Source organism: Camelus ferus, chromosome 18 (assembly GCF_009834535.1).
Source record: "Camelus ferus isolate YT-003-E chromosome 18, BCGSAC_Cfer_1.0, whole genome shotgun sequence".
NCBI lineage: Eukaryota > Metazoa > Chordata > Mammalia > Artiodactyla > Camelidae > Camelus > Camelus ferus.
In genome coordinates, this window is record NC_045713.1 from 4794713 (window position 1) to 4819326 (window position 24614).

The 24614-nt window shown below is 37.4% G+C and overlaps 1 protein-coding gene across 3 annotated transcripts in view; it reads left to right on the forward strand.

The window, feature by feature from the left end:
* The window catches only part of BAZ1B (bromodomain adjacent to zinc finger domain 1B), a 58742-nt gene that overhangs the window by 28189 nt on the left and 5939 nt on the right, over positions 1 to 24614 (forward strand). For 2 of the 3 annotated variants that reach the window (XM_032459562.1, XM_032459563.1), the window contains exons 7-16: positions 1201 to 2905; positions 5975 to 6113; positions 6617 to 6750; positions 8689 to 8794; positions 9653 to 9751; positions 12516 to 12693; positions 14352 to 14534; positions 21113 to 21260; positions 22314 to 22476; positions 24323 to 24435. In XM_032459562.1, coding sequence (XP_032315453.1) covers positions 1201 to 2905; positions 5975 to 6113; positions 6617 to 6750; positions 8689 to 8794; positions 9653 to 9751; positions 12516 to 12693; positions 14352 to 14534; positions 21113 to 21260; positions 22314 to 22476; positions 24323 to 24435 — 2968 coding nt within the window. The remainder of the gene's footprint in view (positions 1 to 1200; positions 2906 to 5974; positions 6114 to 6616; positions 6751 to 8688; positions 8795 to 9652; positions 9752 to 12515; positions 12694 to 14351; positions 14535 to 21112; positions 21261 to 22313; positions 22477 to 24322; positions 24436 to 24614) is intronic. The other variant, XM_032459564.1, reaches the window with a different exon arrangement.

A 24614-nucleotide genomic window follows, 5' to 3' on the forward strand; every position in this document is an offset into this window, starting at 1 on the left:
AGGTTGACTGGGTTCTAACCTATTAACTAATTATTAACTAATTCTGTGTGATGGAGATAAGGTGAAAGTTTTAAGAGACAGGAGAAGATGTGTATCTAAGAGTGAGATGGTAAATGGACTAAGGGAATATGTTGTGATTACTAAGTGGCATTCAGGATCCATTTGAGGTACCTGATGATGAATTTAAAGTAAGACCACATACTTTCATTGTATTTTAGTCATGTTTAAGCTGAACATGCAGGCCAGGAGTGACTAGATAACAGAGCAAGAGAGACAAGGGGACCATAGATTTATGCAAGATTGATTATAATGGTTGACTATGGAATTTAATCTGGGTAAAGAAGGACAGGGAAGTGAGATTGGTGGAAATGTGATAGAATTAATTGATTTAGGTCCTGCTGAGATTGAAGGATTACAGAGTTGGGTTACTAGAGGGAGTGGATTTGAAAGATGTGAGGGGATGATCAAAGAGAGAATTGCATAAAATTGAGAATTTACAGGGCTTACTGTTAATAATGGACTCATGGGAGTGCATTCTCTAGGTATGGGGGAAAGACGTAGAGGAGGTTGAGGAAACTGGAAACCAGGGTCAGGAGGGCTCCTTATTTGCGAGCAGTGTTCTTCTTGTTGTTAGTATACTTACTGATACTCTTAATAAGAAAATATGCTTCTGAATTTAGACAAAAATACTTAAATGATATACTTTATACTTAAGCATAGAATAGCCCCAGTTGTAACAAAGGTTTAAAGGATAAAAATCCAATCCTGTCTCAAGAGCAATGCTTTCAAAATTCCTCAGATGTTGCCATTAGGTAGATCGGGAATCATTAATCTCCAGACCCAGGGATGAACTCTAAAGTTGTGTGCGTAATTTTTATATGTTTCTGGGGAAGGAGTTCACAGATTTCTTTAAAGTATTTACGAACTATTAATATGTATACAAACAGGAAACTAGTTGCATAGCAAAAATGCCTAATATTGGAGTATAGTTTTTAATTCTAAGTATCAAGAGAATTTTGTGTTTATATGGCTAAAACATTAGCTAACATTCGTGTCTTTGTTTTTTCTGGGACATGTCTGTGAAGAGAAATGAATATTTAGCTTTTCCTGAATAGATGGGGAAGAAGACTTTTAAGATGCTTAATACTACTTTTTAAATTAGTTTTTTAAATTAATTTTGCTCCTGTTATTAAATTCTAGTACATGACTCTCAACCCTTCTACTAAGAGGAAGAATACTGGATCTCCAGATAGGAAGCCCTCAAAGAAATCCAAGACAGACAACTCTTCTCTCAGTTCTCCGCTAAATCCTAAGTTATGGTGTCATGTACACTTGAAGAAATCTTTGAATGGCTCACCACTCAAAGTGAAGAACTCAAAGAATTCCAGATCTCCAGAAGAGCATCTGGAAGAAGTGATGAAGATGATGTCACCCAACAAGCTACATGCTAACTTCCACATTCCTAAGAAAGGCCCACCTGGCAAGAAATCGGGAAAGCATACTGACAAGCCTTTGAAAGCAAAGGGCAGAAGCAAAGGTATCCTGAATGGACAGAAATCCACAGGGAATTCCAAATCTCCCAAAAAGGGCTTGAAGACTCCTAAAACCAAAATGAAGCAAATGACTTTGTTGGATATGGCCAAAGGCACTCAGAAGATGACCCGAGCCCCACGGAATTCTGGGGGGACACCTAGATCGTCTAGTAAACCTCATAAACATCTGCCCCCTGCTGCCCTCCACCTTATTGCCTACTACAAAGAAAACAAAGACAGGGAGGACAAGAAGAGCGCCCTGTCCTGTGTGATCTCCAAAACAGCTCGCCTCCTCTCTAGCGAAGACAGAGCTCGTCTCCCAGAAGAATTACGAAGTATTGTTCAAAAACGCTTTGAGCTTCTAGAGCACAAAAAGAGGTGGGCTTCTATGTCTGAAGAGCAGCGCAAGGAGTATTTGAAAAAGAAACGAGAGGAGCTTAAAGAAAAGTTGAAGGAGAAAGCCAAGGAGCGGCGAGAGAAAGAAATGCTTGAGAAACTAGAAAAACAGAAGCGATACGAGGACCAAGAGTTAACTGGCAAAAACCTTCCAGCATTTAGATTGGTGGATACCCCTGAAGGACTGCCCAACACACTCTTTGGGGATGTGGCCATGGTGGTGGAGTTCTTGAGCTGTTATTCTGGGCTACTCTTACCAGATGCTCAGTATCCTATTACTGCTGTGTCCCTTATGGAAGCCTTGAGTGCAGAAAAGGGTGGCTTTTTATACCTGAATAGAGTGTTGGTCATCCTCTTACAGACCTTACTACAAGATGAAATAGCAGAAGACTACGGTGAATTGGGAATGAAGCTGTCGGAAATCCCTCTGACTCTACATTCTGTTTCAGAGCTGGTGCGGCTCTGCTTGCGCAAATCTGACGTTCAGGAAGAGAGTGAGGGCTCGGACACAGATGACAATAAAGATTCAGCATCATTTGAGGACAATGAGGTACAAGATGAGTTCCTAGAAAAGCTAGAGACCTCTGAATTTTTTGAACTAACATCAGAAGAGAAACTACAGATCTTGACAGCACTCTGCCACCGGATTCTCATGACTTACTCAGTGCAAGACCACATGGAAACCAGGCAGCAGATGTCTGCAGAGTTATGGAAGGAACGGCTTGCTGTATTGAAGGAGGAAAATGATAAGAAGAGAGCAGAGAAACAGAAACGGAAAGAAATGGAAGCCAGAAATAAAGAAAATGGAAAAGATCCGGAGAATGGGTTAGGCAAAGCTGATAGGAAGAAAGAAGTTGTGAAGTTTGAGCCCCAAGTCGATATGGAAGCTGAAGACATGATTAGTGCTGTGAAGAGCAGACGGCTGCTTGCCATTCAGGCTAAGAAGGAGCGGGAAATTCAGGAGAGAGAAATGAAAGGTAAAATGTTGCATTGAGAGAAAAGGGGAAGACCGTTAGAAGATAGAAGGAAGGAAATTACTAAAGTAATGATAGTGTCTTCATTTGTCAGAACTGTTTAGTTATTTCCGTATGTAATAATCCAGACTCTTCTAGGTATGTAACATTCTAGTAGTTTTCAACCTGGCATTCTACAGTTAATGATAGTTTGACTTGGATTAATGTGATGTTGTCATCTTTCCTGGCTCTAATAAAGGACCAAATCCACAAATAGGCATAGTGGAAGTACCATATGACTTGGGAATGGGCTGACCTGAGTTCATACCCTATCTCTAACTTAGCCATAGTTCTTTGAGTAAATTGCTTATCCAAGCCTCAGTTTCCTCATATGCTTAAGATTACAACAGTTGAATAACAAGGTATTTGAAGCCCTCAGCATAGATGCCAACTCAGATACTAATCTTTGCCTTATTAAGATACAAGAACATATAAATATTGGGCTTTGATAACACCATTGTCTGAACTTAAAAAAAAAAGCTTTATCAAGAAATAATCCACATACTGTACAATTCATCTGTGTATAATGTACACTTCAATGTTTTTTAAAAAATGTATTCACAGATATGTGCAGCCTATTTTAGAACATTTCCATCACCTCAAAAAGAAACCCCAGAGCAGCAGAGGGTATAACTCAGTGATAGAGTGCATGCCTAGCATGCATGAAGTCCTGATTTCAGCCCTCAGTACCTCCATTAAAAATAAACAAACAAACCAACCTAATGATCCCCCCCCAAAAAAAAGGAAAGAAAGAAACCCCAGGCCCTTTAGCTATTATCACCCCATCCGCCCACCCATCCTCCCCAGCCCTAAGCTGTCACCAGTTCACTTCTGTCTATATATTTGCCTGTTCTGATATATCACATCAGTGGAGTCATATAATAAGTATGTAGTCTTTGGTGACTGGCTTCTTTCACTTACCATGTTTTCAAGGTTCATGTTATAGCATATTGCAGTACTTCCTTTTTATGGCTGACTAATACTCCATTGTTTGGACATACAACATTTTGTTTATCCATTATTGGCTGATGGACGTTTGGTTTGTTTCATCTTTTTTGGATATTAAGAATGGTGCTGCTTTAAGCATTGGTGTTGGTGTACAAGTTTTTGTGTGCACGTATATTTTCACTTCTTTTTGGTATATATACATAAGAATGGAATATCTGGGTCATATGGTAACTGTTTAATTGAGGAAAGTAATAAACTGTTTTTCACAGTGACTGCACAGTTTTAAATTCCTGCCAGTAGTGTATGAGAGTTCTGATTTCTCCACTTGTCTTCATCTTCGCAAACACTTGTTATCATATGACGCTTTGATTATAGCCATTCTAGTGAGTGAAGGAAGTCATGTCTAAGAATCTGTTGCCGGGGGAGGAGAGGGGAGGGAGGGTATAACTCAAGTGCAGAGTGCATGCTTCGCGTGTACTAGGTCCAGGGTTCAATCCTCAGTACCTCCATTAAAAATGAATAAATAAACCTAACTACTTCACTGAAACAAACAAAACAGAATCTCTTGCCCGATCCAAGGTCATGAAGATTTACTCCTGTGTATTCCTCCAAAAGTCTTCGGGTTTTAGCTCTTACATTTAGGTCTTTGATTCATTTTGAGTTAATTTGACTCATTGACTTATTTCTGGATATGTCTGTCTTTACACCAGTACCACAGTGTCTTGAATGGAATTGAGAATCCAGAAATAAGTCAATTATTAATATAGAGAAACAAATGACAAAGAATATTAATTTTTGCTGAGATCAGTATTTGAATTAGAGAGCTCAGGTCTTTTTTTTTTTTTTTTTTCTTTATTTTTGGTGGGGTGGAGGGATAATTAGATTTATTTATTTGTTTACTTAATGGAGGTACTGGGGATTGAACTCTGGACCTAATGCATGCTAAGACTGCACTCTACCACTGAGCTATATCCTCCCTCAGCTCAGGTCTTTTGGTTCAGTGCTGTAACCTAGAACTAAATTTGGTCTTTTTTGATAACTTGCCCTGGATTGTTTTTTGTTGGTTTGTTTGTGGCTGCAGGAGGAGCTTTTCCTTTATTGTGACTTGGCCATTATTCTTTTTATCATTTACCTTTCTACTAATTTCTACTGTAATCACCATTGCAAACATACAGCTCCATTCAGGCTAGAGAACTATTTATTAAGATAACAGACACAAAATTTTTAAAAACGAGATTTGTCTTATTTTTTCAGTAACATCTTTAGACTGATGCATTTTCCAGATTCTTGCTACATTGTAGGTGTTCTTGCTATTGCTACATTGTAGGTGTTGTCATCAGTAGAGAATCAGTGGTAAAAATTCTGGGATAGTGAATAGCTTGTACTTACAATATCAAAATTTGTGACAGTTGTGGAAAAACTTAAAAGGCAAGGTTCCTGGGCTCTTTCCGTTGAGGGAAATTTCTATCTGGATAGAATAAACCTATATAACGAATGATAAGAGATAAACTGGTTAAAACTTTTTCCCCCATCATTAATAGTAGTAGGTTACTGAATAACTCAAAAAATAATATTCAGTAGGCAGTTATTGTTATCATCTGCAGATGCTTCCCTGCTCTTGCTTTCACAATTCTTTTTTGTAAATTTCTTAGGACTGAAATGTGTTTTATTTTGAAATAGCTGTTCTCGTTTTATTCATGCTGATCATTTTGAGGATCTTGTGACTGGTCCTGTCAGAAAATGTTTCAGTTAATTCCATTTAAGGACTGTTTTAAGGTTAGATTTGAAATTTTCAGTAAAAATAAAATTAACTTAATTATTAAAATTAATCAGTTAAATTTTGGAGAGAAAAGATTTTGCACTGAGTTGCTGGCTGAGACATCACCAAAATTCAAAGAACAGGAGGACCAGATAGGAATTGCTGCCTTACATATCATTTCTTATAACAGATTAGAATTAGAAGGAAACTTAGATTTGATGAAAATTTACTTTGTACCAGGCACTTTTCACTCTATATGTTACTTAAATTTGTAAGAATGAGATTTACTAGAAAAAAATTTAGTTGCTTCTTTCTGTCTTTAACAGTGAAACTAGAACGCGAAGCTGAAGAAGAACGAATACGAAAGCACAAGGCAGCTGCTGAGAAGGCTTTCCAGGAAGGGATTGCCAAGGCAAAGCTAGTCATGCGTAGGACTCCAATCGGTACAGATAGAAACCATAATAGGTAAGTTATTAAATTTAATTTTTGTCATCTTTTAGGGCTATTATATGGTGGTTACTAGTTAGTACTAAGACTAGACAAGCTTCCCTGTTTGTGGATGTTGGAAACAGAAGTGCTCATCACACACTAACTTAAATACTTACTGTGCCACATGCTAGAGTACGAAGTTAGGTAAGACATGACCCTGTTCTTGAAAATACCACAGATATGAAGCTTAAGTTACAGTGAAAGGAGAAATGTAATCCAAATAGAGGTCTTTAAAAATGGTAAGATATTTTAAATGCATACTTTGTGTAGAACCTAAAGTAGAGAAATATTGGAAGTTATAGAAATTACAGATATCATTAAATGAATCTCAAATTCCAAAAATTTTAGTGTTCTGTGCTTTACTTTAGACTTTGTATCTGCTGGATGTTCAGTGATACTCTCTAATCATCTTCCTCAACAGTGAAGTCATTCTGTGTTCATTATCATCTTATTAACTAACGTGTGTTTGTGATTTGTAGATACTGGCTCTTCTCAGATGAAGTTCCAGGTTTGTTCATTGAAAAAGGCTGGGTACATGACAGCATCGACTATCGATTTAACCATCACCGAAAAGACCATGCAGACTCTCCTGATGAGGATTACTGTCCTCGTAGTATGTATACCTTCGTTATTTTACCCTGCTCAAGTAGGGTCTGTATTAAGACTGTCTTTCCTCTGTCACTTTTTTCATTTGCTCAGTTTCTTTCACCTTCTTAGGTAGATTTGTTTGAGTGGGGTGGGAAGATGTGAAAGGCATAGAAAAAGGAAGGAAACTAACATTTGATTACCAACTTTGTCCCAGGCATAATGTGAAAAAATAAAGAATTTGGATATTAAGATATTTGGGTATTCGATTTTATACAAGTAGTTTTCAAACTTTGTTCCTTGGAAATCTCTTTGTAGTTACTTCAAGGGCTGGAACATGGTAAGATGGACACGAAGGTCTTTTTCTTCCATTTAAAAAATTGATTTATTGAATATTTATGGAGCATCTCTTATGTGCCAGCCAGTTTTTCAAGTGCTATGATACAAGATAGCAAACAAGATATATAAAGTCTTGTTTTGGATCCTGAATGTCAGTTCACTAAAATTCTAGTGAGGAGAAACACAGCAGACACCAAACATAAATAAGTCATTGAGAAGAGTCATAAGGGGCACTGATAATGTTCTTTTTCTTGATTTGGGTTCTGGAACATGAGTATGTTCAGTGTGTAAAATAAATGAAAAATGTACATGTCTAAATATATATACATATATATAAATATATATTTAGAAAAAATGTATATGTGTGTGTGCGTGTATATATATATGTATGTATGTGTGTATGTATAGGGTTGTCCTGTGCTTTGTAGGTTATTTAGCAGCTTCCCTGACCTGTACCCACTAGATGCCATTAGTGACAACCAAATGTCTCCACCTATTGACAGATGTCCCCTAGGAGGCAAAATGGCTTTCTTTTGAGAACCACTGGGTTAGATGATCCATAAGCTTCCTTCCAGCTCTACTTTCTATAACCTAATGAAAATGGCTTCTCAGAGAGTAGACTTCTTTCATTTTAGACAAACTCATAATCCAAACTTCAAACTCACAAAACTGTTAAGGAAGTTAATATATAGACCAAAATTTCAAAGTTAAGGTATTTTCATGTTGAATTATACTATGTGTTAGATTGTAGCACTTAGTAGAAAGGCCTAGTTCTGATAGACTTTGTAAGTACCCAGGTGAGGGTAGTAAGGTTTGAGGGCAGTAAATGTGAAGTCATGATCTTCAGACTTGAAAGATGCCAATCAGATGAGGGACTATGGTTTTATAATGTGTTGCAAAAGCTTAATGGCTATCTTTAGAAACTGGGCTCCCGAGAGAAGATTGGTATCCCCGTCTGTTCACTTCTAGAGCATCTTGGTAGATGTTATAGCTTCATGTTTTCTAGTTCCAGCCTGGCAGCATCTCTTCAGAATTACCCTACTGTAAAGACTAAACAAGGTTATGTGTTAGTATTGCAGTGAAGATGCTGCAGGTTAGAGGGGAGAGAATGGGAGTAGGGGAGAGAGCCAGTTGTAGAATTAGGTAAGGCCTCAAATATTGGCTTAAGGTCTACCTATAGTAATGTCATGTATACTAGTATACCGGAGCTGGTTTACAAAAAAGTTAATCATATTTGGTATTTGGAGCTTCCAGGGGTAAGTTTGTAGTAGTTTATATATTTCAGTTGTGTGTACCTCACCACAGTTGCCTTTGTGCTGAAACATGTACAAGGAGCAGATTATTTATTTGCTCTAAGTTATTTAGTCATCTCTCTCCATTTTAACTTGTGATACTCTTAAACTTTGACCTGTACCACTGTTCAGCTGTATAGTGAGCAACTATCTCAGATAATGTGCTGTAAGATGTCAGATGTTTAAGAGAAATGAGCATCTATTATACACGTGGATATATTTAATAGGCAGCATCTATGTTATTAGTTGTTGAATTTGGCAGTGTGTACTGCCTAGGTTTGAAACTAGGAATTGAGTCTTTACTATGTTCAACCTCATGTATAAATTTTTCTTAGGTAAGAAAGCAAACCTAGGCAAAAATGTAAGCATGAACGCACAACATGGACCAGCAACAGAAATTGCTGTAGAGACCACCATACCCAAACAAGGACAGAACCTATGGTAATGTGAGCATTCATCTGGCTGCTCTTTTTCTTTTTCAATGTTAAGAAAATATTAGATATAGTGACACCTGTAGGTTAGTGATTATCCATTAAGATTATTTTATATGACTTTGATTTCTTGGATGTATAAGCTCATTGCTTTAAAAGCAGACTTGATTTTTTGCTAAGAGTGTATTTGTTTACTTTAAGGTTTAGAATTTTATTTTTTCCTTGTAACTTTCTATATTATATGATAGCATTGGAAATGCCTTTTAGTCTGCTTGGGAATAGAAATATTTAGGGTTTTCATTTTTATTAAAGACTAAAAATTTGTAAACATAACTATTAAATCTTCCTTTGTGTCTATTCTGCTTTTAGGCAGAGAGCTAGGTTTTTCCACTTTGTGATCGCATTAACTGCTTTAGCTGTGATCACCTTTGGTTTAATGACCTTTTATCTTTTATTTTTAGATATAATTTTACTCTTAGAAGGTATGGATAAGTGTGCCTATTAACTTTATAAAATTTGTCTCATATTACATTTTAGTAGGAAACATTGGCTTCAGTGTCCTAGGAAAGAGTTAGCATTAGGCCTCATAGAAATAGTAAATTGTTCTACTTATGAGCAAGGTTGGAATTCTGATTTCCCAACTACCACCATCAACCCTAGATCCTTTTCTTTTCTTTTCTTTCTTTTCTTTTCTTTTTTCTTTTCTTTTCTTTCTAATTAATGTATTGTCAGTTTACAATGTTGTGTCAATTTCTGGTGTACAGCATAGTAGTTCAGTCATACACATACATATATTAGGTCAGTTTCTTGGTGTTTCATTTTTCCCTCCCAGAGTTAACAGGTTTGTTTTTTTTTTTTACCCCTACAGGTTTTTATGTGATAGTCAGAAGGAACTGGATGAGTTGCTAAATTGCCTTCACCCTCAGGGAATAAGAGAAAGTCAGCTTAAAGAGAGACTGGAGAAGAGGTAAGGATTTTCATCTAACTGCTCACACCTTCTCTTCAGCATTAGATATTATACATATCTTAAGAGCTTTTGTTTGTTTGTTTATCTGTAAAAGTTATTAAAGTGAGAATTTAAAAAGCCTGTAACCCTCTTATGTTCTTGTTTGGTATTTTCTTGACATCTCATGCTTATTTGGAACAGTGTGCTTTAAACCACGTATGTACAGGTTAGCAGGATTATTCATCGACTGACACACCATGTATAGGGCTAAGAGCCTCCGTGCAGGTAGGCAGCCCTGCAAATGCAGTTCAACGTCGACTGGTATTCAGAAAGTATTCTGTCAGTATTCAAAATGAAAACAACCTAAATACTCATTAACTGATGGATAGATAAACAAAATGGAGTATATTCATAATTCAAAAGTACTAATGTATATTACAGCATGGGTGAACTTAGAAAACATTATGCTGAGTCAAAGAAGTCAGACATAAAAGGCCACGTGTATAATTTCATTTATATGCGACATCTCTGGTAGGCAAGTTTATAGTTAGAAAATAGATTAGTAGTTACCAGGGGATTGGGGATGGGGAGAACTGGGAGTGACTGCTAATAGGTATGGGTTTTTTTTTTTTTAACGATGCGGTGAAAATGTTTTGGAATTAGGTAGTTTTGATGGTTCTACAACGTGAAAACCACTGAAAATATATGCTTTAAAATGGTGAGTTTAATGTTATGTGGATTATAACTCAAAAAAACAAAACAAAACAAAACAAAACGAAAGTGTCTACAAAATTGGCATCAGTATCAATGCTGTCCAGATTTGCTAGTGTCCTTCCTGTTCTAGCCATTGTTTCTATCAAAGCCAGGACAGATTTTGGCTTAAGGCCACCTTAAATATCTGACTGCATGCTTGAATTTAAGTTTAATTGAAGAGAGAAAGAAAATACTGTTCAGTACATACTTTGCAATTTTGCCAGACTTTTGTGAGTGATAATGGGTACTTCATTGGTTTTAGTCCACTGCCTAATGTGTAAATGAATTAAAATTGTATTCAGAATTGTGCTGTCTTAATATAGATACGACGAGGCAGATTAAGAAAGGCAAGGGAAAATGTCAGTACACAGAACCACAAAGGAATACAGTTCTGGGATATTCCTTCTGTTTGGTTAAAGTATTTGATAGGCACATGTGTTGGATTGAAAGGACTTGTTCCTTCACTCATTGTGAACAGATCAAATCCTTTCATTGAAAAGTTAGCGATTTTCACAATTAAAAACAAAATTTACACATTTTTCTTGGTTTTGTTGGACATTGGGGGGAAAAAACCTTGTTTTGCTTGGTTTTGATCTTTGTAAAGACTATCAGGCAGTTTGTAGTCTTTGAGGCTTACTGCTCTTTACTCAGCATTATTTTACTGAAAAGCCATCTATGTTTTTTTATGACTGAATTTTGTTATATTCCTTCCTATATTACTGTTCCATGAATCTGTATGATATTTGTGAATCCACCCCAGTTTATTCTTGTGTTTTCTGGTTGATGATTATTTGAGTTCCTCTGAAGGTGGCCAAGGGAATAGGATAATGTGTCATGAGCCATTTGAGGTTTAATTTTATTAAACAAAAATATGTATACTCTTTTCAAGAAAAGATGTAAAATGAGTGATATAAATTAAAGGGTGTGTACCCAGTCATAGCTCAGTTAAAATAATTTTTACAGAGCATATCAGGCCAGTGAGAAACAAAGAAATGCTTTTTGTTATATCCAATAAAAATTGATCATACGCTTAGCTCAACAAGTTAAAAAAGTAGTAGAGTTTCAGAATATATTCTCTGATCAGATTGCAATAAAATTAGAACTACATTCTTCAACAATGACCAAACAGCTCTAAATTGATAGGAAGTTAAATATATTTCTAGATAACACTTAGATCAAAGAAGAAAATAAAAGGGAAATTATGTGGTATTTAGAAGGCAATGAAAGCAGGATCCTTCATAAGAAAACCAGGAGGACACAATGAAGTTGTATTCAGAGGAAAATAATATTAAAACCCCTTGTTATTAAGGATGAGAAGGGAACTTAGTATTCAACTTTGATGATCTTGAGCTTTAGTTTTTATTTTGATTTAAGAAGCCAAGAGTGTACTTCAATAAAAAAAAAAAAACCAAAAAGCCAATAGTGAAGCTTATGGCCCCTCCAAGGTAGAGAATCTTACTAGCGTTTCTATGACTGTAACCACAAAGGGTTAATCTTCATTGTGAGAGTGAAGGTCCTTGTGTAGGTTTCAGCTCAGATTCATGTTTTTTCTGTGTTGTGAAGAATTCCAGGCAGATGATTTAAAGTTGTCTTGGATTGGTAGCAATTCCTGGCAGCTAACTTAAGCAAATGCACATTCTCTCTAGAGCGGCATAACTTCAAACTAGACCTCAGAATGTCCACAGATAAAATTCCAAGAATTTCATGGTTAAAAAAGTAAAAAAAAAAAAAAAGAAAAGAAAGAAACAACGCAAAACACAAACCAAGTACCATGAATGAGAGTTAGGTAAAACAATACACTTCAGATACTAGAATTATCATATACGAACAAAGTAAGTGTGTTTATGAATCAAGAATAAGAAATTTGAAATTTTGTGCAAGAAACATGAGACTATTGAAAAAAAACAAGGAAAGACGAAAGGATCTAAATAAATCTTCTGGAAATAAAACATGTCATTCAAGTAAATTGAAATTTATAGACCATTTTTTAAAGTTCCTTTATTTCCCCTCCCCTTCATCCCAACTTTTCTAGGTACCAGGACATTATTCATTCTATTCATCTGGCCCGGAAGCCAAATTTGGGTCTAAAGTCTTGTGATGGCAACCAGGAGCTTTTAAACTTTCTTCGTAGTGATCTCATTGAAGTTGCAACAAGGTTACAAAAGGGAGGACTTGGTTATGTGGAAGAAACATCAGAATTTGAAGCTCGGGTGAGAACATAAAGAAAACACTGTTTGAATTCTGTTACTTAAGGAAACTCAATTTGAATTGTTCCCTGATAGTGTTCTTGATGTCCCTAGATGAGCCTGGAAATCATTTGTTTCTTGAAAGACATGTGAAACCCAAAACTCTTTTTGTCCATATGATCCTTTTCCTTAGTCATCATCTGCTGCCATCTAGAAAGAGCTAATCATTGGTTCAGAACCTTTGTTCAAAAAGAGATTTTCTATTAAGTTGAATGAAAACTAGTTTTGGAGTCTTATGTCATGTAACGTTTAACATATCCTGACGATGCCTGTGCTTCAAGGTATGAAACGTTTGTGGAGCCTGCTTTTGTTCATTCTTTACACCTGATTAGTTCAGTAAGAGTTATGCTTGTGTTGGGTGACACTCATGCTGTTAAATGAGTACATTTCAAGACCCATTTATAGTCCTGTCATTTAACTGCTCAGAAGGACCTTTAAGTAGTTTAGGTGAAATAGTTCAAGAGCTCTCATGTCCCACATTAGATAAGTTTGGATATCAAAGCTGGAGAAAAGATTGGAGAATACTAACCATCAATTATTACTGTAAAATATTTTTTATTGGTTTTAAATAATAAAGTCCACATAACTCTAAACAGATTAATATTTGTGGGTCTTCTCAAATTATTCATGTATTATAGCAGTGTGTTAATAGTTGTGTGATTTTTATGAGCAGTTGCACCCCCCCACCCCACCCCCCCACTTATAAATACTTTTCATTTCTTTTAGTCTTTGTATCACTTTAGGTTACATAATAATCCATGGAGTTGATATGATAAATTTTGTACTATCAGACTTTTGTATTTGTTTCTTTGCTGTTAGAATTAGCAAATTATATATGCATCTTACATATGTAACTTTTTTCTTCTTAATTAGTTTGGTTATGAATTGTTGGTACATTTCCTGAGAAAAAGGATCTGAACGTCTTTATTGTGCGTAATGATTTTTTTTTTAGGAATTATTCAACCCAAAGGATTTTGCAGTTTCAAATATTACATTTACTTTTTCTTTTTAATTTAGCAAATATTTATCAGTTGTTTGCTTTGTACAAAATCCAGGCCCACACCTTGCTTAACACTGGGTTATTCTCATTCTTTGTTTCTTTTTGTAGTTACAATATGGTATTTTCAAATTAGCATGTGTTGTGTGACCAAGAAGGTAGTTTCAATCTTCAGGAGCATGATTTGGATCAAAGTGATTAAGCTTCTGTTTCCTCATCCATAAAATAAAGTGAGGCTTAGATGAGATCAAGTATGTAAAATGTTATTACCTGGTTTATAGTTTGTAAGCCAGTGGGTTGCTAATTTTAATTTTCTTTCTCAGTTTTTCTTTGCCTAGAGATAGTCATTTGCACATAGTAGGCACTCAGTCACTGAGTGAATGATGGGTCTGCAACTTCCTTAAGCAGAACAAGTTTCAGCATCCCATGGATCCCTTCATCAGGGAAATCCAAGTAGCTGGCTACTGTTAAGTGTGTAAGCCATCCATTGAACTGAAGAACCCAGTCAGGTTAATATTATGTGACCCTTTTGGATCTAGGTTGATATGAATTTAATCGAGGATAATCTGGTTTCATCTTTCTCTTGGCCTTTCACTCAATCTGATTTTTAAATCATTTTCTGTAGGTGATCTCATTAGAGAAACTGAAGGATTTTGGGGAGTGTGTGATTGCCCTTCAGGCCAGTGTCATAAAGAAATTTCTCCAAGGCTTCATGGCTCCCAAGCAAAAGAGAAGAAAACTCCAGAGCGAAGATTCAGCAAAGACTGAAGAGGTGGATGAAGAGAAAAAAATGGCAGAGGAAGCAAAGGTACGGAGAACAAATGAAGATGTAGTTTTGTGACTGTGTGGAAGTGTGTGATCTGGTTTTAAAATAGTCTAACTATCCTTTTTAGCTACTGTAAACACTGTTCCTCAGCCAGGATTCCATCTTTATCACTTTCTGTAAATGTTGTACTTTTCAAACTCATCTGTGAAGCATAGCCCTGTCTGCAGAGCTGGATAATGGGTCAGAGTGTCCCCTCCCGCCACCCCCACCTCCTCCCCGAGCTGATTCCTTTCTTTAAACGATGGTGATGTTTTTAAATTTTTAAAAATTGTAAAATATATATAGTAAACAATATAGCCATTTTCACATGTATGAGTCTATGTCACTAAGTGTATTTACATTGTTCTGCAGCTGTTACCACCCTCAATCTCCAGAATTTTTTCATCTTCCCAAACTGAAGCTATGCCCGTTAAACACTAAACTACTCGTTTCATCCTCTCTTCAATCCCTGGCAACCATTGTTTTCTTTCTATCTCTGTGAATTTGACTACTCTGGGTACCTCATATAAACAGAATCATAGAGTATTTGTCCCTTTGTTGACTTAACTTAGCATAATGTCTTCAAAATCATCTATGTTGTAGCATGTGCTAGAATTTCCTTCCTTTTTAAGACTGAATAATACCCATTGTGTGTATATACCACAATTTGTTTGTTGGTCCATTGATGGACACTTGGGTCACTTCCACATTTTGTAATGCTGCCCTGGATATTGAGTGCTTGTTTGGAGGTTCTAACAGAGGAATGCAACTACTTGTGTTCCCTGACTGAAGAGTGGTCTTCCTCTATCAGAATGTTGTCCACTGTGACTGAGCTTGAAGCTTTGGGAGGGATGGGATGCACATGGGAGTGGTGAGGGAGGAAGAGGAGATCCACTTAGTCAGATCAGTGATCAACTCTGGCTATCAGCAAGATGACAGATATCATAGTCAGATTAGCCTTACATCCAGTAATGCTGCTGTGAACATGGGTCACAAATATCTGTTCTGGTCCCTACTTTGAATTCTTTTGGGTGTATACCCAGGAGTAAAACTGCTGGGTCACATAGTAATTCTGTTTAATTTTTTGAGGAACTGCCATAATGTATAGCAGCTGCATCATTTTACATTTCCGTCAGCAGTGCACACGGGTTCCACCTTCTCCACATCCTTGTAATGTTCTCTTCTTTTATAGTAGCCATCCTAGTGAGTATGAAGTGATATCTCATGTTTTAGATTTATATTTCCCTAAGATTAGTGATGTTGAACATCTTTTCATATGCTTATTGGCTACTTGTCTTATCTTCTTTGGGGAGATATCTTTTTGAGTCCTTTGGCTACTCTTTTTTTGTTGTTTGGTTTTTGGTTTTTTTTGTGGGGGGTAGGGAGATGTGTGAGTTCCTTATATGTTCTGGATATTAATCCTTTATCAGATATTTGTTTCTCAAATGCAGCTTCCCATTCTGTGAGCTGCTTTTTCATTCTGTTAATAGTGTCTTTTGATGCACAAAAGTTTTAAATTTTGATGAAGTTCAGTTTATCTATTTTTTCTGTTGTTGCCTCTGCCTTTGGTGTCATATCCAAGGAATAATTGACAAAATCAATGTTACGAAGCTTTCCCCCTGTAGTATCTTCTATAAACTTTATAGTTTTAGCTTTTACGTTTAGATCTTTGATCTATTTTGAGTTAATTTTTGTGTATAGGATAAGGTAAGGGCCCAACTTTTTTGTATGTGTATGTCCAATTTTCTTTTTTTTTAACATTTTTTATTGATTTATAATCATTTTACAATGTTGTGTTAAATTCCAATTTTCTCTCTTTTTAATTAAAAGTAGCTCATTGTAAGTAAAACAGATGTGAGAGGTAGTGAGAATACGAAACAATTCTTAGTTTCACTCCCCAAGGATATCACTCTTTAATAGTTTGATGTATTTTCTATATACATACAAAAATAATTTTGTTGGATTTTGAATGGAACCTTCTGCATAATATTCTACAGTATTTCACTTATCAGCATATATTGGGCATCTGTCCCCTCTCCCTGTCAGTCCATGTAGATCTGCCTGATACTATTTATTTTTTTAACATCTTACTTCCTTACTGATGAACATTATATTGTCTCTCTTTTTTTTTTTTTCTTTATTAGAATAATTAGCAGCTCCATTTTTTTCCTGTTTTGAGGATTAGATTTCTGCTTAAGATTACTTTTGAAGAAAAGAATTTGAAAACACTGCACTAAGGGAGCAGTTCCAGCAATTACCCAGTGGAATACTTTCCCTTGTTTTTGACTTCTCTCTCCTCCCCTCCTTCCCTCCCTTCATTCCTTTCTTTCACAAACATCTGGTAAAGGCTTGCCTGTGCCAGTCATTGTGCAGAGTCTGTAGGTTTTGGTGATAAGTAGAAGGCAGAAGTCCTTGCCCTCAAGGAACTCAGTCTGAGTGTGAGAGATGGTTATAGTACTGTGACACGTATGGCAAGTGAGGGATGCCTGGGGCAGCTTAGACTTTCCCAGAGGAGAGAACACATCAGCTAGATTTTGAAGAGCAAGTAGGAATTAATCATGTTGTGGATGGGAGGCATAGGGTTTGTTAGATTGAGCTGAAATTGGCCTTCTCATCATTGACACCTGGTCCTTGTTTTGCCTTTTGAGTTTATACAGAATGAGTAAAGCTCCTTAGATATTTGTGCACAGTTGCCATGTTCCCCCTAAGTTTCTTCCTGAGGCCAAAGGTGATATGTGATACAAGAAAGATCATTTTGGGTAAGAGGTAAGCAGAGCAGAAAACTAAACTAAAACTCAGTTCAATAATGGTTTAACTATTAATTCATGGCATAGATTCAGAGACTTCACACATGTGTCATTACCTTACTGGAATAAAGCATCCAGGTAACTTTCTAGATGAAGTCTAAGATGTTAGATAGTAAATAGTCCCCTTTGCTAAATCTCTTTTCATTAGGCATAATTTTCAGCCTTGCACAGTACTTCATGGGTTTTGTTTTTAACCTCGTGCTATACCGAAGCGTCTCCTTGATGTGACTGTTCCTTGCCATTTCTCTACCAGTAACATTTTCTTATTGACAACTAGTAGCTGTAGAATTCTCATTAAGTTCTTTTTTAGTACTCAACCCCATAGTGAAGTAACCTCTTGTTAGCTTGTCATATGAGACGATTCTTAGCTTGACTGGGGAGGAAAATATGAGCACTTTGCAGGTTTAACCTTGGGGCCCAGACACATAGTACACAAATGGAAAACATGGAAGAGTTTCTTGGAAAATCAATTAGGTTGCGTACTAAGTAGTTCAGCAATGTTCTCCATTAAAATGGCATTATGCCCTGCAGTTCCCCATCAAAGGTCAACTTTGCCACAGCTCTGAAATTTTCCACTGTCCTTTGCTTTGAAGGTTTCCACTTAGCATGGGCCAGGGTTTTTTCAGCTGGCAGTAGGTTGTTGCATGAGCTAATATCAGTCTCTAATCTGTGCTTTAGTTTCCTTATTTATAAACATAGATTATCTGTCAAATCCCTTTTTGTAAGTCAGTTATTTCTTATATTTAATGTTGCATTAAATGAGAAAGACGTATAATTTGGCAAAATCCTAGGTTCTGTTAGGTTCTGTGTTTACTTTGAATGCATTTGTCCTAACAACCCGATTATCTATTTTTCCATTTTAAATGTTCTTTTATGAAAGAATATGGTCTGAAGTCTCATTATATCCTTACCAAGATATATTGCCTTTTTACTGTTAGGTAAAGGGATTGATTCATGGTGACTTGCACCTAAGCCAGCTTCTCCTTAATTTTGTTATATCCACTTCTACCACTTGTAGGGCCCAACTTTCTTTAAATGTGCCAAAGAATTTGAATTTTTCATCAAAATAGTGTGTCTAGCTTCCCAGCAGTACTGTAAGACATCTACTTGAGGCTGCCAGTGTTGAATGTCAGAATTTTATCTTGTTGCTACTTTATCCATTTTTAAAACAGTCTTGAATATGGTGGGGTTGTTGTTGTTTTTAACATGCTGGACTGTTTGGAATTTTGTGCAATGGGAGGAGACTAAGGTGTTCTTTTAAATCTTGACGGCATATTGTTTTTGCCCTCAAAATTAGAGGCTGATTGGTGACTAGGCTGGTCTTGATGGGTAACTCAGTAGGTAAAACAGGATGCTAATGATTATCCAGTATGTTTAATGCTAAGAGCATTGGATTGGGGATCTGGAGACTTGAAGGGAGGCCTGGCCCTAAATTGCTTTTTGAGACCTTGAGGAAACCTTTTCAGGAAAAATAAGAAATGAACGTTATACAAATGTGCACAAACATTCATAACACTATTACAGAATAGCCAAAAAGTGGAAACAATCCAGTGCATGGATTAAAAAAATGGATATTACTCAGCAGTTAAAGTGAAATGAAGTACTGTTCCGTGCTACATTGTGGATGAATCTAGGAAGCAGCTGTGCTCAGTAGAAGCAGCCAGTCACAAAAGGCCGTATGTTATATGAAATATCAGAATAGGCAGATCTATAAACCAGAAGTAGATTGTGGTTGCCTAGGGCTGGGGAAGTGGTGAGTTAGGGTAGGGAATGTGGGGAATGACTTCTAATAGGTACAAGGTTTCTTTTTTGGGTAATGAAAGTTTCTAAAATTAGGATTATATTGGTAGTCGCACAACTCTGCAAATAGATGAAAAACCATTGACTGAACGCTTTACAAGGGAAATTTGTTGTATGTAAATTATTTCTCAATAAATCTGTTTTAAAAATGAAGTCAAGTGAGTTTATTTTCAAGATCTCTTCAGTTTTTTATTTTAATGAGGCTACATGTGCTGAGTGCTCAAATTTTATAACTCATAGAAAATTAAGTAGAAAGCAGTGCTGTATACTGATGACTTTTTTGAATACGTGTATGCATCTGATTGTCCACTAGAGGACAGCAGAGCCTGTTTTAGCCATTCCCTGCGTGTTCTCAGTAACACTCTTCTAGGAACTGAACCTAAAATTCTCAAATTTATATTCCATTGAAGAGATTTTGGTTGTTATTACAGTAAGACAATCTGTGTTACCATGTGTCAGCTCTCCATTACATCAGGGGAGAAGACCAGTGAGGCAGCTGTGATGCGGACCTCACATCCTGCTGAGGAGCTCTAAGAGGGAAGGAAGAAAATTGTGTTATATTTTGAAGGCAGATGTTGAAATATCTGCACTAGAGGTTGGAGTAAGGAATGAGTCAGTTTCCACTAGAACTTAAGTGGCTTTTTAAATCGATTTTTGGGGGTGTTTATATTACTTACCATGTTATTCGTAAATTTATACACACAAGGCTTTCAAAGGTTCTCTGTTTCTGTAGGAAAGAGAAAGGACAGCCTTTGTTCCCTTCCCTCAACCCTCACACCCTAGCTTCAGTAGTTCAACTGTCTTTGTCCCTTGGCAGCTCTCTTCTAAAGCCTGTGGCCTTCCAGGATAATGGGCCTTTCCTATGGGAGGAAGTCAGTTACTTAAAATAGACCTTTTTGCCTAAGACAGGGCAGTGAAATCCAGCAGGGGTGTTGTCAGTTAGCTAGAGCTAGCCAAGTTGTAAAAGTAGCCGGCATTGCTGACCTAAACTTGAGTTCCGTCATGACCGAGTTAAGCATGTGACCTGCACAAGATGGATGATAGTAAGACAACCCAGTCTCGGCTTCCGGTGGGTTGCCTAGGCTTTACCTTGTCCAACTCAGTTGTCGACATGGATGCTCACCTAATTGTTTAGGCAAAAAGTGCTTTGAAAACACCCCCCCCCCCCAATCTGCCTTTTGACTAGTAAAACAGCGAAACAAATAAATGAATTGTCTTAAAAAGGCATTTTTCTTCCTCCTCAGAATGCATATTTTATAGAGAGAGGGTTGGAAATTCCCAGTTATATTTTTCCTCCATCCTGTTTTGCTTTACTAATTCTAAATTAATTTGCATTTTCTGATAATGGGAGGAGGCAGTGCAAGTTATGCTGCTAGTAACTGCCCAGAATGAAATGAGGCCAACCCCCCTGGAACTTTACATTTGTCACTTAAGTTAAAAGCTGGTGATAAAGTCAAGAGGAGTATTTTGTGTCAGTACTTAATACTTTTAAGAATTGTAGAATGCTTTATAGGTACTGTTTACCATTTCTAGGCCCTATAGTCTGGGATCATGGTATATATTTGTGCAGTAACTGACAATCTTGTTGACCAAAATTTTATTAGCTACATGACATTGTTGCATGCTAGCATTTACACAGTTCAGGTGGTCCTGCTTTTAAATGATACTGAATCTTTAGGTGGGTTTCACTAGAAGAGATCTGTCTCCAGTCATTCTCCACCCCCACCCTGCCCTTGAATTCTTTGTGTGACCTTTGGCGAGTTTTTTCCACCCTTCAGAGCCTTGATTTCTTCTGTAAGATAAATAGGTTAGACTGGAGGAGTTCTAAGAGGTAAATGTACTAAGGATTCCTTCTTATCTTTACCTATTCCTTGTCCTCTATCAGTGTATACTTTCTGTCAGTATTATATGAATTACCCACATTTCATGACTTGAGGTCATGATAGTAATGCTGGCCTTGTTTGGTCTCTCTAGGTCGCATCTGCTCTGGAAAAATGGAAGACAGCAATCCGTGAAGCTCAGACTTTTTCCAGAATGCATGTTCTGCTTGGGATGCTTGATGCCTGTATCAAATGGGACATGTCAGCAGAAAATGCTAGATGCAAAGTTTGTCGAAAGAAAGGTATATTTAAATCAGAGTTGCTTATCTGAGTGTATCAGGCCCTAGGACTACCATTTCCAAGATCTTTTGTCTCCTGAAGAACTCTGTGTACACAGCTTTTAAATGTGGTGGAACAGATTTTACCTGCTCTTAAAGGTCTATAAAATTCTAGTGTTTTAAATCACATGCCAGCAAATCAAAGTGTGCCCTTTGTTTCTCAATTTTGAGTAGAACGTGAGCAGTTGATCTGTCCAGTCCTTAAATTTTCTACAGGGGACAAAATTAGTTAACCTAAACTTTTACATCTATTTCATTATCTCTGAATTTTAGTCACCATGAAGTAAGATGGGTGCTACCGGTAGAGGGCAGTATTTGTACATTGTGAAGAATACTTGGGTTTGGACCTTCTAGCATTGACTCCTACAGAGCAAAGCATTTGGAACTGTTTAATACTGAGAGTTTTCAGAGCCCCGTTATATGTAAAAGGAACTTGATGGCTAAAAGCCCCTCAGTGATTGACTTCTCAGTGGCTAAAGTTATCTTGTGACTTAGGTTAGGATTTAATTTCCAGGGATGAAAAGACCTACGTAAAATCATTGAGTTGCTCTAAAAACTGATGTAGAATAAAGGTTGGATTAGGGGTAATCATTTAAATTGATTTGGTTTATTTTCAAAGGTGGGGAAACCGAATGGTTTAAGAGAACCATATCAGATATGAGTTTGGAAGCATTTGAAGGGTCAGGAAGGAGGAGGAAGGGCAGAAAATGTAACACTTCATGGGGGATTCATTTCTTAGTGGGAGAGGAGCAGCAGAATTTCCTGCTAGCACTTGATTTTTGCTACCTCCTAGTAAATGTTAACTGTCTTCTAGCCCTGGGTAGATTTTTGGTATATAAGTTAGAAGACCTGAACCCTGAATTACCTATAGTCTAGTTTGTGCTACATCTCTTTTCAGAAGATGACTGCATTTTAAAAAATGAGGTGGCGCTGCACTAGAATGCTTGTTCCTCCACAGTGTTCAGGCTGTGCAGCTCTTTCAGGGCTGTGGCTGTGCTCCTGACAGTGCTGTGTAAGTTTCTCTTCTTGCAGGTGAGGATGACAAGCTGATCTTGTGTGACGAGTGTAATAAAGCCTTCCACCTGTTTTGTCTGAGGCCCGCCCTCTATGAAGTACCAGATGGTGAGTGGCAGTGCCCAGCCTGCCAGCCTGCTACTGCCAGGCGCAACTCCCGTGGCAGGTGAGAATTTCTTCTTTTAAAAACAAATACATTAATTAAATAGCCGTTATACTTAAGCTTCAGCTACTCAAACTGAATAATGCTGAGGAGCTATAAGTTCATCTTTTGAGTATAGAACCCAGTTGTTTAAGGTATTACAGTGGGAGCTCAGAGGGCTCTGATTTTATTTTAGCTTAATGTTGACATTTCTAGTTTTCATTACCAGCAGTGTTTTGTATCTTCTTGACCATACCTTATCAAATAACAACAAATATCTCTCTGTCATCTGCTTCCACTTTGCCCATTTCTTAATTTGTGATGACTTCTGCAACTAACTACTGCTAAAAATCCTGAAACTCACTACCTTCCTTACCCATACCTACTGTTTTCCTTCCTTATCATGATTAGAACTTTGATATCAGCTTGGACATCTTCCTCTCCCTCATCTCCATATTTGTTCATTTGCCAGATGTTATCAATTCCATGTCTAGATGTCTTATGAATCAGTCTCCTGCTGTCATTCAGCCCTCTTACTTCTCTCTTCTAGGCTCCTTCAGTGGCTTGTCAACTCCTTATCTCATACCATCCCCCTCTCCTATCCATCTAGCTTTTGTGGTGATACCAGAATGGTTTATTTAAGACAAAGATCTGCTTTTGTCAGTGTTCTGTTAAAAAACTTCGGTCTTCCCATTGTCTCTAGAATAAAGTCCAAACTCCCTAAGCCTAACTTTTAAGACTCATATACAATACTAGCGTGAGTTTTTATGAGCCCTCATTCCCATGTTTGTGTTTGTTATAGACTGTTCATTGTGCATCCTTGCCTCTTGTGCTTTCTCCCGGCTGGGAACGTTCCCTGTCCCTAGAACTCCCACCTGAGCAAACTGTCCACAGCCTACCTAAAATTTCACTGCTTTTTAAAAACGTCCTTACATCCTTAGGGTTAATTGTTTCTTCTCTATGTTCCAACTCAGATTTCTCTAAAACAGTATTTTTTTTTTCTAAAACAATATTTTGATACATCTTGCCTTTGTAGTTAGTTTTATACACGCTGTCTTCCCATAAGATTGTTAGTGCCCAGAGAGTAGAGGTGATGCTTTGTTTTTCACCCTAATCCCAGTAAGGTGAAACACAGGGCCTTGTAAAGAGGAGACACCTACTGTTTGCCAAGCTAATACCATTGTTTTCCACATTGAAATATGAGGTTATAAAAGAGCAACTTATGGGCACTCTGGCTTGGTCTGTCTCTGAAAGGGCAGAGCTGTTTGATCCTGAGCCTACCTAACAGCATTACTCGGTTATTTCTCACTCCACTCCAGCTACACTTAGAGAGATGAAGCATGCTGCTCTGAAATGGTGGGGCTTTGGACCAGCTGTTCTGAGCTGGGATTACCAGTGCTTTGATGTTATGGTCATTTGCAAGCTGTTTCAGCTCCTGGAAGGGGGCCATGAAGGTGGAGTAACACCTGTCTGGGCTGTTTATCCTTTCAGTCCACCCCAGAGTTGGGGACAGCCTTTAATACCTGAAATGTTACATTATCTGGCTGGTTTTTGTGAGACAAAAGGAATAGAGTTCTGTATTATTTTGTGTGTTGAGGGGTGAGGTTGCATTTTGGTTTTGGTTTTTGTTGCCATTGGTATCTTACCCAAAGCGTTTGGGGCCTATTGGAGGAGGCATGCTGTTGACACTCAGGTTTTCATTCTGCTTCCTGTGTCCTGGCCTAGATTCAGGTTCCCTCCCTGAATCATCAGATCCGTGAAGTCTGGAAAGGAAAAAGTTGCCAAGATCTAGGTGGAACTTTACCTTTCTTAGGGCTGTTTCGGCCTAGATCCATGTTCTCTACAAGTATTCCCCTCCCCCCCCATACAGGAATTACACTGAAGAGTCTGCCTCTGAGGACAGCGAAGGTGATGAGAGCGATGAAGAGGAAGAAGAAGAGGAGGAGGAGGAGGAGGAGGACTATGAGGTGGCTGGTTTGCGATGTAAGTATTCCCTTGACTTTCACAGTTGGCATCACAGTCTTCTGAACTGACTTGGAAAGACTGGGTCAGCAGCAGACACCTGATGTTGCCATCCTGCCGTCTTCCTTTTCTCATGCTGTGGCTGTGGGGTGACTCTGCTGCCATGTTTTAAATGGGTTTTCAAGATGCCAGTTAACTAC